Genomic DNA, 16,695 nt, shown 5'->3' on the forward strand with positions numbered 1-16,695 from the left:
ATTTAGCACCTCTTAGTACTACTCTTTGTGGAATCGTTTTAGTCACTGTTTCTTGAGCCAAGCTATGTTTTCTTACAATTCTCTGTAACCTGATATTTAAGATACATTTGAGCAATTGATCATAGCAGTAGTTCTAAGAATATTTTATTCTCCAAATCTAAAGCCTGGGTTTTTGCTTTGGCTTCTGGTACGGCAGAACAATGCGTGACTGAAACTAGTGAGGTTTAAAGCTGGACTGAGCCTGCCTTAGACAATTCTATCAAATTGGTTAACTATTTGAACTCCCTTGGTTAACCTGGATATGTTGACCATGTAACCTTGTAATACAGCACCTAAAAATGCACCAGGATTCCCACTTTACAAATCTTTAGGTGCTGCCCTTATTTATTTCTACAAGGTATTCAACTACAAGAAAAAAATTCAATGTAAGGTACATGTCTGTGTTATAGAAAACAGTAGAAGCTTCGCACTTAGCGTTCTGTCTTGCGTGGAGAGCACTCGTTAAAGATTTGCTAAATTAATAATAAAATAGTGAATTTAGCTTGTGCTGATATGGTTTAATGGGAAAAGACTTTCCTCTCTAATTTTCTGTTTTTACTGGGGTTATCTGCACACTTAATCTACACATGCCCGTGTTCTGGATAATTGAGTGTTTTTTTTCTCTCTGTGCTCTGTCATTTTGGACAGTAGCACTGGGGTTTGTTTTATCCTCACTGACCTTGAGGATGAGGCAAAGTCTGTCTGATTAGGTTCATGGTCCTTTGGTGTTCAGTTGTGGTAACAACCTATTCTGGTATAAGCACGGAGCACTCCCTGGAGGTCCTTGCAGTTAGGCTACCATGTAATGGTTTTTCTGATATTCTGGGGCCAAAAATACTATGTGGCCCAAGTCTGATTGACCTCTATCTGTTCTTTTCTACAATAATGATTTTTTTCAGGACCCCACTGGATAAATATCAGCCATGATTAATTGCATAAATAGATTTTTTTTAATTGTAGCTGTATCCATTATTTTAAAATGTTTTGAGAGTTAGGGTATTTATATTAATGAAGATTTCACTCCATTCCTTAAGGGTTGTGTTAAGTGCATCTAAAACATTCTGAAAAGTTCTGGCCATTCTAGGAAAGTTATCTTTAAAAAAGACACTTCCTCTTTAAATTGATTTTCATGTGTGTGGCTCTTTACAGGACAGTGTTAGTTACACAAAGAAAAGTATTCCTGAAGCAGTACACTGCTGTGTGACCTATTCCATTATCATGCACATTCTGTCTCTTTAAAAGCAGTCTCCTCTATTTGCCCTATTAATTGTTGATATGTTGCCATCCACGAGACAAAAATTAGAGCTGTAATTAAATAATCATGTGATGCTCCTTTAGTGCCAGTGAGAGCAAACTCATTTTTCCAGGCCCTGATGGTCACTGATTATTGTATTACTACTGGCTTGTTTTATTTTTTTTTAATGATACTCTATCTGTAGATTACCTAACTACTGTCCTTCTTTGCAAAATTAAAGAACATAGAGAACATTCAGCCAGTTAATTGGCTGGAGGTCCTCAGGGATGTAAGGTAGACATACCTTTTTCTGCTTTTGGTCACCTGGTAGGTTCTTTGGGGAGGCTATATCAGTGGTGTGGTTGCCTGCCACTTCATTTACATTGGTGTTTTGGCTGGGTTGGAGGCATATGGGGAATGCCAGGAGAATTACAAAAGGAGCCGGGTATTAAAATTCAGAAATGATTAAAATTGAAATAAAAGGATGCTGCTTCTTTGCCAGTACTCTGGCAGTCATAATGACACATAGAGATTAGTTTCCACCTTCATCTTTTCCTTCTTTTTCATTTCCTCTTGTTTATTGTTGACACATTTTCCTTATGTCTGTCTCCCGTCTCTGTATCTTTTTGCACTATTGTGCATTCCTAGTTCTCCCTCTTTCCTTAAGCATGGAGAAGCCTACTTAACCTTATTATAACAATAACAGAATAGGTTATTAATATTTAATATGCACATGATTAAAATTTCTCTCCCTTAAACATAGGTCAGCTGTATTATTATTAACTGGCATGTAATTTTTCATTTAAAATATTATTATTCTGCCCTTGCTGTTTCTGAAATGTAGTCTGCTTTACTAGTGATTTAATACATAATGTTTAGAAAACTGTGGTCGGCTAGTGAGAAAAGAATTTACCAGTCATGGATAATCAATTATGCATGAATTCAGATGTAACAGATGGAATCTGGTGAGTTAAAGTTTCCCTTTGCCTTAGTGGTTTTTTTTTTTTAATTTGTTTGTTTGACACCTGTCTCATATATAGATAAACATCTAATGTAGCATGTGACAAATTTCCTTATACATCTCTATATTCTCTTTAAAGTGAACTTGATTTTTTAAATTGAATTTAAGGGCAGAGAATTTCTTTTTTTGTGTGTGGTCTTAAAGACGATCAGATTCTTTTCCAGCACTTTGTAGGTACAGAACCGGGTTCTGCTTGGCTTATGAAGGGTAACTCTTCTAGTTGGTAGAGGAAGAAGCAAGACCTGAATCTAGGCTTCCTACCTTTTCTCCACTTCTTTTCCCACTATGTCATTTATCCTTTTTTTGTAGGAGTTGCCTAATGATAGAACACTATTACACTAACTCTGGGTTTTAAAGACTTTCTGATGAAAATTGTGGTTGTCTAGTTTTAAGTTGTGTGACATTCTCTTGTATGACATGCAAATAGTATCTGTGAATGTATATATCATGTTATGCTATATGTATATCATATGTACATTTATTCATACTAGGTTGTTGGCCAAACAGTTGGATTTTTCAAATCTATTGAGAATGCCCCAAGATTTGGCTTATATCTGAAACTACAGCATATGCCAGCCACAAAGATGCCTTTACCCTAGCTTGCAGTGTTGTAAATTCTTAGTGACAAAACCCCTTTGTGCAAAGTGAACCTAAAAGTTATTTTTGAGAGTCTCGTTACCTCCACAGAGAGATAAGTTTAATTTTCATTAAATATGATATGAATGTGTAGTATTTTTTTCAGTTGCAGAAGTAATAAAACAGTGGGTATTGTCCATCTTTAAAGCAATTACAGTCTCAAAACAGTTACAAGCTGGTCCCCATCAAAATTTTTCGTAAATATGCTGTTTGTTTCTCTTCCAAGTGTATTTATATATAGATTAAAAAATACAAATGAAAATAGTCTTTACAGAATAAACAAAAATAAATGATTAAAAAATAGCCTGAAGGCTCACTAGTTCTGTTTTTAAAATTACACTGCAGCATTATTTATCAACTTTTTGCTTCATATCAGCTGGAAAGTTGCACGTGTATTTATAGTCCACGTTAGTTATCTAATGAATTAAATTCCACAATAAACACACTAATAAAGAAGGCCACACCTGCAAAATAGGTAACTGGATATGCTCTAGCTACAGTTATGCTGTGAAACTATTTTTAGTATTTTATTTAGGCTTTTATACCCAATAAATATGTAATTTTACTTTGGCTTTACTATGTAATCATATTCCTTAGTCATGCATCAGAAAAATACATATATATAGGAATGAACTTCAATGAGATACAATTTATATATGAATTTCCAGTACATTAAAAAAAAACTCCATCATTAATATAAAAGTCCCTAATATAAAATCAGTAAGAATAGATGATACGAAACAGAATATCAGACAATATACTGTAAAAATAAAAGATGATATTACAAATTATTGCATGCAGAAATAAATACTTCAATTGTAATTACTATCACAAAAAAGTGACTGATAAAAATAAATTTGAAAGCCTTTTGGACTTCTTATAACAAAAAATACACTCTTTTATTAATAAATAGGATCTAGAATCTTTATATAGAGACAGTTTATATAAATTATTACTTGACTACATTTATACAGTTGTTTTACCTCTGTGGCTGGACTGCATGAAAGTGTCCTACAGATGTTCCCCTGGGATGGTCTACTGTTTCATGAGTACAGTTAATTTTTACTCATTTGAAAAATATCGAGAAAGAATGTTTGGATATTTGAATGTTGGATATTTGGAGTGTTTGGTTTTTGTCTCTCCTTCCTCTTCTTTTGCTAAGATACAAGAATATAGAAGAAAATCTGAAAAGAGAACCATTTTCTTGCATCAGAGGACCATCAGATTACCTACTTTGGGTGAGATCTTGGTCTCTCATTATCAATCCATGTTACTTATCCTTGGGTCAGGTAATCATCATATGAATTAATTATCCAGCATAGACTGGACTGTGCTGTCGGCGGGTAAGGACAAAGCAGTGGTGGGTTGGCATCAAGGAGGCAGTTGTCAGTGTGTTGTAGCTCATTGTTTTTCTGTGTGGCATGATAATATATGTCTGCCAATCTTAGGAATAGATGAAAGATTGTTTTGCTTTAGTTTTGTTGTTTGTACATTTTTTTAATTGGGGTAAAAGATATATACCATAACATATGCCATTTGGACAGTTTGTAAGTGGCCTTAATTACATTCACACTGTTGTGCACCCAGTGCCACAGTCTCTTCCAGATCTTTGCCATCATCCCAAAGAGAATGTGCTTTAGTTTTGAATTACACTTCTCCTTTGCTTCAACAAATTTCAAGCATTATAGGGGTATTTAATCATTGTCCAGGTGTGTTGCACTTGTTTCTGGTGTGGTGGCTTTTCTTCCCAATGAACAACTCCTGTCCACTGCTTTGTGGCGACGGGCACAGCGGTACAAAATCAGATGTTGCCCTTGGCTGGTCCTCTCCCCCAAAACAATCTGAACCCGGATTCGGGTCTATTTTAACCTCAAACTCTTTTTCCCTTTAAGTAAGCCGAGAAAGATTAAAATAGCATTCACATCACTAAGAAGATTTGGTTGATATGTCTTGGCTAAATGTTGATTGGGAACAGTTCCTGTTTGACTTCATTGGAATTCAAATCCCCTGAGCTTCCTGAGAGCACCACACAGCAGCTAGGTGCCCTGCCACTAGCTCCTGGGCACGGACAACGTGAACACTTCAATTCTGCTTAAGTGCAATGACTAAGTCTAGAAATGAGTTGAACAGTTTTCAACTGTTGCAAAGGGAATCCCACTCCAGGTTGAAATTTTCTGGGAGAAAAAGCCTGCTGGACTATGTTGAAGAAAAAAAAAGAATTAGATAAAACTGGGATGGTTCTGGCTGCAGTAAATAATAGACCAGTTTTGGAACTTTACTTCCACGTGTAATTTTGTGTTTAGTCGCTTATGTCTGTGATGATAAATCATATACTTGCACAGAATTTCTGGCACCCCCGTTAAGTCTCACGCAGGTGCCCAAATGCTAATTTGTCATGGTTCCTCAAACAGCAGACTTATGTTAACCAAATCAATGATCTGATAGCTTGCCCCCTACCTTTTTTTTTTGTTTGAAGCAAGTAGCTTGCCTGCACATATATTTCTTAAATTGGGGGGTGAGTGCTGGTTCCTAGAAAAGCCTTAACTTTTCCAAGTGACCCCAGGATCTTCACCTCACTTGAGGATGTCCTAGCAGGTATATTTGATTTCCTGTCTTCAAAACATTACCTAATCCAATAGATGCCAAACTTGACTGTACCCTGGAATCGCCTTGGTAACTCTCAGCCACCGCATGCCTGGCTCCTACCCGTGGCAGTGGGGTGCAGCCTGGACATCTGGGTTGTTGAAGTAGCTCGCAGGTGATAACACGCAGCAGATTTGAGGAGCCAGCGAACTAACGTCTGATCTTGCACCTGGCTTTACTGCCCAAGATTGCAAGAATCTTTCTAAGATTCTCAGCAGCATTCACTTGTAAGAGCAGTTCCTGGATTCCTTTCCCTGAGAGGGCAGGCACTGTGAGACACTAATGGAATACAGACAGGAGTCCACTCTCAAGATGTTGACAGACTTCCAATTGGGAAGGGCAGACATGTAAATATGAAATGCCACACAGAAGGACAGGGGCTGGGATGGGGCATCGAGAAGGAAGTAGCTAATAGCTGGAGGAGGCTTTGGACAGAAGAGGTACAATCAAGCTGCATGTTAAAGGATGTGGCAGAGGGAGAAGCTGGAGGGCGGGCACTCAGAAGCAATGGGGAAAAGACGAGGCAACCTGAAACTCTTAAGTAGTTTGGTGGCGATAGCTACATAACTATGTGAAGGTCTCAATAGCATTGCTTTTGGAACCTGGCCCCCTCCCTACTCAATTTTGGAGCTAGGTCTAGATAGAGATGCCAGTTTTCATGGAATTATTACCATTGTGCCTTGTCAAGGTTATGCTCCACACCGACATCTATGGAAGGAAAGGTAGCTTTTTAAAAAAAGTTGTCCAATAAATTCTTGCTTTAAAAAAGATAATATTTCTGGGTGAAAGGCCCCGATAGCCCATCAGGTTCTAGAATCCAACTATAATGGCTGCTCATTTCCCTTAGCCCACTCTCTCCAAACTAGCTTAAACATTGGCCTTTCTTTGCTTAGCTTTAATACTGACCTTTGTCTATTAAAACCATAATCCAAATGACCAGTGGGTGTTTACATCCACCTTAAAGTAATTAGGAAACAACTTTTGATCACTCTCAGTCTGACTATAACTGAAACCCCATGTATTAGGGAAAAAACAAAAACAAAAAACCTTAGGCCCCCTATTTAGAGTTCTTTATTATTTCTCCTTTGTCTCTCCGGAAACATATTCAAGCCTTTTGCTATGATTTTCTGCAGTACACCATTGTTTGTTTGGTGTTTGGATGCCCTCCCGGTTTGAGTAGGTATCTACATTAAAGCTTCCAAAAAAGCCATTTCTAATGGCAACTATGCTTATTTAACGTGGGGGTGGGAGAGAGGATGGCAAGTGATTCTGTGGTTTTTAGCTTCACCTATGAGCTATTTAAATGTTCATGGAAAGCAGCATTTGGGGTAAATGCATATTATTCCAAATGTACTCTAGGACCCTTTCACATACAGACAGGTCTAGAAAGTTGTCTTAAATCTGTGTGCAGCGGTACCCAATTCTCATTCCATGCAACCTTACAGATCTATGGGCTCATTCTAAAATGGAAAATGACTTCAATTTGGACATGATTAGAATGTCTGAAAGCCATTCAGCATCTCTAAGACTCCTCCTGGCTAGGTCCTGGATTTACTTAGTCATCTTTGATAGAAGTTCTCCAGATAAATGCTGTCCGATAGAACTTTGTGCAATGGTGGAAGTGTTCTATAATCTACACTGTCCCATAGGATAGCCACTAGTCACATGGGGCTATTGAACACTTGATATATGACTGAGGAACTAAATTGTAAATGTTATGTAATTTCAATTAATTCACATTTCAATGATATAGCCACTTTCCCCTCTGCTAACTCCATCTCACTTCCGCAATCTCTAAAAGGAATTGTCGTTGCAATTAGCAGTGGAATTTGGTTGCAAGTGACACTGTGAGCGTTTGGCTCTCATTTATTTATTCAGAATGTAAATATTGCAAGGACGCTGTACAAATCCCTGGTGATAGGGCAGTGAGCAGGACGAAGCCGCTGCTCTCATAAGGATTACAGTCTAGTGTGGGAGATATTTATTAAGCCAGTAATTATCCAAATTGTTCATTGATGATAACTGTGACAAAGGAGAATTGCCAGAGGCTATGAGAGTGTAAAATGGGGACCAGACCTTCTTGTAAGATTAGTCAGAAAGTTTAATCAAGAGTTCTGTTTATTCACTAAATGAGGAAAGCGTGAGCCGGCTTCCCTTCCCCAAGTTCAAGGCTAGGTCAGGCTGACTGCAGGACCCAGAGCTCTCAGAGTAGGGCAGCTACCATGTGCCATGCCATGACCTCCAGAGATGCGGGGTCTATCTGATTCAGCTGCATACACACACAAACACACACACACACACACACACTGCAAACTTCTGAACTTGATCAAATAGATCCTCTCCCCAAGCTATGCAGTTGTGATGATGTCAGTCACAGATAAGATGTGAGAAGAAGGGTGCAGATGTTTACAGGATATTGCATTTCCTCTCCTATGTATGTTTTGACAAAGTTGTTTGGGCTCCAGCCCCAGTTCTTTTTTCCTCTCTGCTCTTACAAATTTGTATTTGGTCCATTCAAGAAACGATGTGGAAATCAGTCCTGACATCCCAGACAGACAAAATGAGACACATGACAGCAGAACATATGGCTCAAAGAGACATCCTTATATGGCCAACACAGACCGTATTCCCAGAAATTCATATATGGAAAACACCACCTGCAGCTAAAGCCAAAAAACAAAGAGTTGACACGACAAAAAGAGCAATATGCCACGTAAAATGTGCTGTTTTAAGAGTGTGGAGAGATAGCCAACAGTATTTGAATTTAAAAATTTGAAAAAAAAAAAAAAAACCACCATGTCCTTAGAAAGTGCTATGGTGGTAAGCACTGCTTTGCTAACACAGTCACTGGCGGAGCTGCCATATCTTAAAAACGTTCAAATTCTAAATACTTTCTCTGTTTATTACAAATGTATGTGCTATTCAGAACTCTGAATGTGTTTTAATGCTTTCGGATATCTGCCTGCATATTTATCTTAATATGTTGCCATCTGAAACATGCAGTAGTCCTTTTATTATTCAACTTAAAAAAAAATCTTGTCATCTGTTAAAATATTTTATCTCTGCTACCTTTGTGTAGCCAGTCTGAATGCCTTCTTCTGTGATAAAAAATTGATGCACTGTTTTAACTGTACACCCACGTTAAATAGTTCATGTATTTGACTTGCAATATTTCATGTTCCTGAGGTTTTCTATTTTTATAGCTAGATTTATTAAGTTTAACTTTTTTCAATACTCTCTTGCATCTTTGTTGCCAAATTTAAGATGCCTGTGTAGAATAAAATTGATGCCCCCCTATTATGATGGTTTATTTTCACATATGCCTGGAAAGGTGGCATTTTCCTAATTACCTTTCTTTTCTTCTTCTTTATTTTAGAATGAGTATTCTAAAGGGGTAGATAATATATAGGAAGTTCATCAGTGTACTGTACCACTTGGAGACATAAACCTCGGTGCCATTTTACTTATGTCATTTCTTATATAGTTCCTAAATAAAGAAATTATTGCTTGGGGGAAATTAGTTATGTATATGTGATTATAATATAAAGATTTATAATTGTGCTATATATTTTTTTAATAGTAAAGTCATTATTAGATATCTTTATCCTCATTTATTCTGTTCATCATTTTCCAAGGCCACGTCCATCCTTACTACACATTTTTATGTTTTGTGTTTGAGAATTAGCTTATAATTCCTGGATAGAAGGTGTTATTCAGATTTAAAGATTAATATTTTAATCCCCACATCATTAGGAGGCTAAGGCAATCAGGAAACTTTTTGTCTTGTTTATTTGTGTAAATAATGGGATAACCATCATTTACAATATTTTATGCCAATGTGTCTTAATATTGATATTTTCAGTCACCCTTTTTTAGTCTCCTTTTCTCTTTGCTCAAATTTTGTTCTGCCCAACAGCTGTCTTCCTTTTCTTGCTTTCTTTTTTTAAACACTCAACTTGAGTTGCATTTGCATGGATAAGTGATTTTTTGCAGTCCACTATACTTTTTCTCTATTTTTAAATTTTGCTATTGTTTATAAATTTGTACACTTGTGATGCTAGAATGCACTGTCCCTACTGAAAATCAGGCAGGTTTCAGGGAAACATGTCAGGCATCACCAGTTTGAAGCAACTATTAAAATATACATCTTGGAAATTCCTAATTTGACCTACCATATTGCAAAAATCATTGTCATTCTAAGGATAATTGAGTGTTATCCATGTTTTTCTTTTTGAATATCAAACATTAAAAAAAATAAGTTTACATCCATCCATCCACAATACCAACTCTGACACCAGTGCTGTGTTTTGCCATGTTTATATATTTCCTTATTGACTGTATTTCTTATACTTTAATTAAAATACCCGCCTCCATACTTCCCTACATTTCAACTTTTGAAAATATGTTATCATTTGAGCTTTTTAGGAAAGATTGCCTTATGTTTATTTTCTTGTTTTGGATGCTTTGTGTTTTATTTGGATGCTTTGTGTTTGGGCTTTGTGTTTTATTATCACGTTCTTTTGCCCTAGGCTTGGGTTTCTATGCGCCAAGATTCACTGTTGCCTTCCTCAATTTTCACTAACCTTTCTGGTTTTGTGGGTGAAACGTGGGTGCCATTAGAGTGATATATTTTCATTGTGTTTCTCCTAAACTTATCTTCCCTGGGAGGCCATTATTTCCTATACTTTATCTTCTGCTTTACCTTCTGCTTTCCTTAGATTTCTAATGTACACACTAAGAGTGTATTGGTAGTTCTAAAGAGCTTCATTTGCATATTTTCCTCTTATCTCAGTACTTGTGCTAACTTGTTGCTTTTTTTATGTGTAACAAAATGTTTCTCTGATTTTTCTCTTTTCCCTCCTAGTCTATTCTGAAAAATGATTCTTATAACATTTTTGTTTTTGTTTAACGATTAACTGCCTTCAGGGTTCTAAGATGTTAGTACTAAAACCTAAGCATCTCTATTTTGGGCATGACTGTAATGTTCTTCATTTTGTTAGGAACTAGATTTAATAGATTATCTAAATAAGAGGATCATACTTATGTGCTAATGACCATTTATCTACCTGGGTAATTCACCGTAGATTACAGAAGTATTTATTGCTACAACAGAGGTTCTTACCCACCCCAACTTTCTTGTCTTTCACCCGAGGTAAATTAAGAATGGTGGCATGTTTTCTTTTGTAATAACTAACTAGTCAGGTCTCTTTCAAGTGACCCAAATTTTTTTTCACTCGGCCACCGTGGGCCACGTACTTCTTCCTCCGACGTGTTCCCTGGCTCAGAAGGGACGGCGTTTTGAATCTACCTCTGACTAGTACAGAAAGGCTCTTACTCATCTTTTTTGATCGCTGGCTCTTAATAGTTTAGGATTCCCCCGCCTTTGAGGATAAATAGTCGCCAGAGCGTTTCAGGGACCCTGGCCTTTATTTCTCTGCAAACGCCTTATACACCCTCCGCGCTTCTCCTGAGAGCTGCACCTCCCGATGGTCCCCTTCGGCCACTTCCTTGAAGTCCCCCTGCCTCGGTGCTCGGCGCCCGTCTCCCGCGGGCCGGTGCGCCCTCCCCGCCTCGCCAGTCCCCCGGGTGCCCGCCCGCTACGCTCCCGACGTATTCCTTTCGGTGGCTTTTGTGGCGCGCTGGTGGGGTGGTTAGTTTCCCCCGGCCCTCGACCTCTCCTCCCCATCACTTTCCTCCCCCGACACCCCCCGCCGGCCCTGTCCCTCCTCCCGCCCCGCAACCGCGCACACCTGCCCCCGCCGCCTGCGCGCCCGGCGGCCGCGGCCCGGGCAGCGCCCCCCCCCCGGCTCCTCCTCCCCGCGCGCCCTCCCCGCGCGCGGCGCCCTGTTATTCTGGGTATTGTGTGTAATAAACGTCGGGCCGCCTCACTCTAATCAAGCTCATTACAAATTCTTGCGCGCCCGGGGCCGGAAATCGTGCGCTCCCCCCTCCCCGCACTCATTCACTAGTTACTTGTCTCGCTGCTTTTCTAACTCGCCGCCCCCGCCCCCTCCCCCAATCCCGGCCCTCCAGCCCGGGTTTTAATCCCCATCCCTTTTCCGCCTGCTCCGTGCACCCTGCCCCCCCCCCCCGCGCCGCCTTCCTCCTCCTCTCCCGCCCCCTCCCCCTCCGCCGCCGCCGCCGCCGCCGCCACTCGCTAGCTCGCTCGCTCCCGCTCCCCGGACGCGGCGGCGGCGGCGGCGGCGGCGGAGCCGGCCCCGCTGGGGAAGGGCTCGGGGCGGCGGCGGCGGGCGGCCCGGAGGAGGCTGCGTGCTCGGGGCTGGGGCTGCGAGCGGGGTGACTGTATTAAAATGAGGAGGAGGAAGAAGAGGCAGCCACAGCGGCGGCGGCGGCGGCAGCAGCAGCAGCGGCGGCGGCAGCAGCGGCGCGGAGGGCTGCAGCGCGGCCGGACGCGCGGAGCCGAGCGGGGCGCGGCGGCGGCCACCGCGCCCGGGAGGAGTCCGCTCCGAATTTGATGGGGGCAGCGGCGGCGGCGAGGGGGAGAGCGGAGCGGCCCCGTCCGGGGACCCGCGCCCGCCCGCACGCACACACACCGCCGCGCGCGCGCCGCTCCCGGGGCCACCCGGCGACCGCCGGCCTCGTCGCCACCGCAGCAGCCGTGGCCGCCCTCTAGCCCGCCCGGAGGCCCAGGCGACTCCGGGGGGGCGCCTCCCACCCCCCCACCCACCCCCTCCGCTTTCGGGAAACTCCTGCTCAGTTGTGTCGGGGTTTCTGGCTTCCTTTTTCCCCAAGTCCTAGTGCCATTGTGGAGCTCGTTGTTTATTTACCTCGGACTCCGGCTGAGTGAGAACTCGGTGACTTTTTGGGGGGAGGGGGTGGGGAGTCGGTGGCGGCGGAGGCGGCTGGGGTGCCTTCCGATCCCCCCTCCCCTCCTCCCAGCCCTCTTTCTCGGCCTCACTCTCTCGGCTCCCCAGACGCTCGCAGCCCCGCGTCCATGGGCAGGGAGGGGGTCCTCGGGGCTGTCGTCAGCGAGGGCCGAATCAAAAGTGGCATTTTAATGCCTTGCCGGGGCTTTTTCCGCGACCTCCTGCCCCCCACCCTCGCGGCCCCCCGGTAGATGCCCTGGTCGGGGGCGCGAGGCTGTGGGAAGAAAGTTGAAGGTTTGTTACTATCAGGCGCAATTGTTGGGGAGGAGGAGGGGGCGGGGGCGATCGGAGGGGAAGAGAGCCGGCCTTCCTCTCCCTGCGTTCTCCGGGGTGCCTGGAGAATAAGATTACAAGTGACAGCCAGAAGTAGACTTTCTGTCCTCACACCGAAGAACCCCAGCGAGCAGGAGGGAGGGAGGGAAGCGAGGGGAACCTTTCTTGCCTTTCTGGAGACCTTGTCCGCAGTGATTTTTTTTTTTTTTTCTTTTTAAGAGAATCCCCAGTCACCACCTCGCCTCCCCAGCACCGCCACAGTGTACTGCTCTTAAGGGGTTTTGCTTTGTTTTTACGATTCTCCCCCCGCAACGAATCACTTGTCAGATCAATTTTATCTTCTCTCTCCTCCCACTCACCCCTCCTCCCCCATCGAAAACCCCGTTCTCTGAGGTTAGACATTTTACAAACCATATATGTTGTTTTTCGAATTGTGATTTTTTTTTTTTTAACCCTTCTCTCCCATGGCTACTCTTCCAGACGTTTATCGGCCCTTCCCCCGCTTAGGGGGGCGGGGGTGAGGGAAGAGAAAAATAATACAATTTAAGGGGAAGTCGCCTTCAGGTCTGCTGCTTTTTTTTTTTTTTTTTAATTAAAAAAAAAAAGGACGTAGAAAACATCATACTTGAACTTCTCTTCAAGAACCCGGGCTGCAAAGGAAACCTCCTTTGTTTTTGTTATTTATATGCTGTCAAGTTTTGAAGTGGTGAGTTTCAGGTCGGTTTTGCTAATTTCACTCAGTAAAACTGCAGTGTTTCTGTTTCTAGATAGTACTTTGCTTCTTTGTCTCTTTAAAGGGTCACAGTGAAAGCTTGGCCTGGATCGTGCCGGCCATATGGAATGGATAAGGGCACAATCTCTTAAAATGTGATTATGAGGTTCTGTGGGCCGAGGGAGGCGATCCAGCACGGAACTCATTGAAAAGGCTCCCACGCTGCAAAAAATAGGTTCTTGAAACCGGAATTTCGGGCTTTGCTTTTTCTTTTCAAAGGAAATAATTGCTGTGTCTGAGTTCACTGTTTATTTCGTTGATTATCATATATGGACTTCGTTTATGGACAGGGAAATGGGGTTTTGAGAAAGTAGCCTGCTTTCAATGCGCCAGCCAGACGTTGCAGTAAAATGGGTTGTTTAAATGTGTAACTTAAAAGAAACTCTTCAGCCTGGCATCTGTTGAGACTGTACTTAGTTCCCGTGCTGTCAGTCCAGCGGGCCCCGTGGAGGTTGCTCTTTGCAATTCCAAACTCAGGTTTGGTGAACTTTAGCCTTGGGCGTAGAGTTTAAATGAGTAAATTGGGCGTTTTATGTGCATGTAATTTTGCTTTATAATGTAGAGCTTTTTACAAGATGACTGAGTTTGATAGCTGCTTATAGGTGGGTATTCATTCGAAGGACAATTTTGCATGACCTATATGACGTTTTGATTGTCAATACATTAACTAAATTATCATCTAACACTTCAGAGTTCATAACGCTGTTAAGCCTCATGACTACTTAATATGTTTTGTAGCATTAACTTTGATGCTTTTATCTACTACCCCCTCTTTTTTTTTTTTGCTCTTAAGTTGCCCCGCGGGTTAAGTATTTTCTTTTCAAGTCATATGTTTTAAAATTCATCTTCCGCTTTAGGGTAAGGCAGCCAATTTCAGGAGAAGCAGTTCTGTACTGTAACCCATATGAAGCATTATAAAGCGTGTTTTGAATAAGTTAATAATCACCACTAATTTTGGCTTTAGACTACAGTTTAATATTAGTGGAAAAGAGTAATCTTGATAAAAAAGTGGTTAAAACAGGCACATTTATTGTTAATGAACCTCATAACCAAAAACAGATGGGACCTCGATCAACGGTAGACCTTTGGTCTCAGTGTGCCACCCTGGAGTACAAGGATAAATAGCCATTATTTCTCTAACTTTATAGTTCTTCCATTGACATTCTTAAGGTTGCTTTTAAACCTACAGATTATCATTGCTCTCCCCTCCCCATCACCTCTTTCCTTGATTATAATGGACAAAGTAATCTACAGTTAAACAGGGTGAAAAAAAATGCTTACAGAAAGGCCATGCTAATAATACAAGCTGGCTTTCAAATCTGGATCTGAGTAGCTTCTTCAGTATAGTGTGTGTGTGTGTGTGTGTGTATATATGTATATGTATATTTTTTTAAGGGAAAGATATGTCGAATTACCAGACAGCTGGAGAAAAGTGATAATTGTCATATTGTCTCTGTTTTTTCTATATATGCTCCCCTCTCCCTTAGTGTCGTTGAACTCAGTACTTCAGGTATCATGAAAGTTCATAAAAGAATTCTACTCATCTGTTCGTATTAATGCTAGTTAAAACTGTATTTTAGAAGTGAGTTTGATAATGTACTACCTACTTTATTATAAACAGTATGAAAATTGATGTCCAGTGTATAATACAACTGAAAATAATTATCTGTTAATTTTTTTCTGAAGTTAATTGATATGTTGACTTTGCATGCTGAGATTATTTTTGAACACTGGCAATTGTGTTTTACCGAAATTATCAAGATGTTTTTCAAAGCGAGTTTAGCGCTTCAATCTAATGTGTGTATTATGAAATATTTTCAGAATTTTTGCTATTTAAATTGTTAACAGCATTCTATTACTAAAGGACCCCTAAATATTAACCCTAACACACGTGAGTTCTAACACTTCAGTACCGGGGCTATTTGAAGAAATCCTCCACTTCTATCCATTTGCTTAGGGGTGGAATGATTCAATCACATGTTTGAGACAAGACTTGACTAAATCTTTAAAACAGGTCATGTAACTCTTGATACTTTGACAGTAGAAAAGTTTTTCTACAAATTAAATGTAAAGCCAATAGAGAGTTTCAAAAGCAGAAGTTTGCTACCTTCCTTTGAGATGGTGTGTATGTATGTAGATATATTTTCTTCATGAGAATCAAACTGCATATAAAAATATAAGCAAAGACATCAGATCTAACTAATATTTTGGACTGTGATAATCTTTCCATCTTTGATTAAAGTGTTGTTATTGTGTTCTGTATTAAGTTTCTAATTTTTAAAAATTGGGACTACATAAATACAATTTGTTATTTTCTCTTTAGCTATACTTGTAAGTTCTTGTTCTAAAAGTAAGCCCATTCCCCCTGCACCTCCCTCCCCAGTTAGTTTTGCTGGTAGGTGACAAATTACCTTTTTGTTCATGTGTGTTGGTACAATTTCCGCAAATTATTCTGTTACCTTGAACGGAAATATAATGCGGTGATCTAGAAATAGAGTAACGTCTGCATTATATTATATGTCCAGTTAAGCAATCTTACAAATGAGAGAGAAGCATCCAGGGATAAAACATTTACATGGCGTTATAATACAGAGAGAGAGAGAGAGATGTGGAGACCCCCACCCAATTATAACATGTCTTCTTCTTTTTAAATTCTGGCAGGTGATCTTTAGAGAGTAACTGAGTATGGATCATTTGAACGAAGCAACTCAGGGGAAAGAACATTCAGAAATGTCTAACAATGTGAGCGATCCGAAGGGTCCACCAGCCAAGATTGCCCGCCTGGAACAGAACGGGAGCCCACTAGGAAGAGGAAGGCTTGGGAGCACAGGTGCAAAAATGCAGGGAGTGCCTTTAAAACACTCGGGCCATCTGATGAAAAGCAACCTTAGGAAAGGTAAATACTTTCGATCCAAATCCTGGAAGGCTGCAAGCCCTGTGTTCACCCAAGGCCACTTGGTATCGGGGTGGAGAGGCAGAAGGCTTCTTTGTTACATTCTTTTCCTTGATTCTCTTTCTGATCTAGTTACATTTCTGGCTGTAGGTTCAGCCACGTTTGAAAGTGTAGGCTCCGTGCCTGAGCCAGAGCATCTTACTCCCCCATAGACTGGAGTCTTTGGATGTTGTGGACAATAAGAACTGAATTAAATGTCATTGTCTCAGTTACACAAGGCTTCCATTGAGAAGATGT

General features: G+C 41.1%; 1 protein-coding gene across 3 annotated transcripts in view; it reads left to right on the forward strand.

Moving 5' to 3' along the window:
- Positions 1–16,190: 16,190 nt before the first annotated feature.
- The window catches only part of SATB1 (SATB homeobox 1), a gene marked incomplete at both ends in the record, with an annotated part of 72,946 nt that continues 72,441 nt past the window's right edge, over positions 16,191–16,695 (forward strand). For all 3 annotated transcript variants that reach the window (XM_079705330.1, XM_079705331.1, XM_079705332.1), the window contains one exon: positions 16,191–16,401. In XM_079705330.1, coding sequence (XP_079561456.1) covers positions 16,191–16,401 — 211 coding nt within the window. The remainder of the gene's footprint in view (positions 16,402–16,695) is intronic.

This window comes from Hyperoodon ampullatus, assembly GCF_949752795.1.
Source record: "Hyperoodon ampullatus genome assembly, chromosome: 5".
NCBI classification, from domain to species: Eukaryota; Metazoa; Chordata; class Mammalia; order Artiodactyla; family Ziphiidae; genus Hyperoodon; species Hyperoodon ampullatus.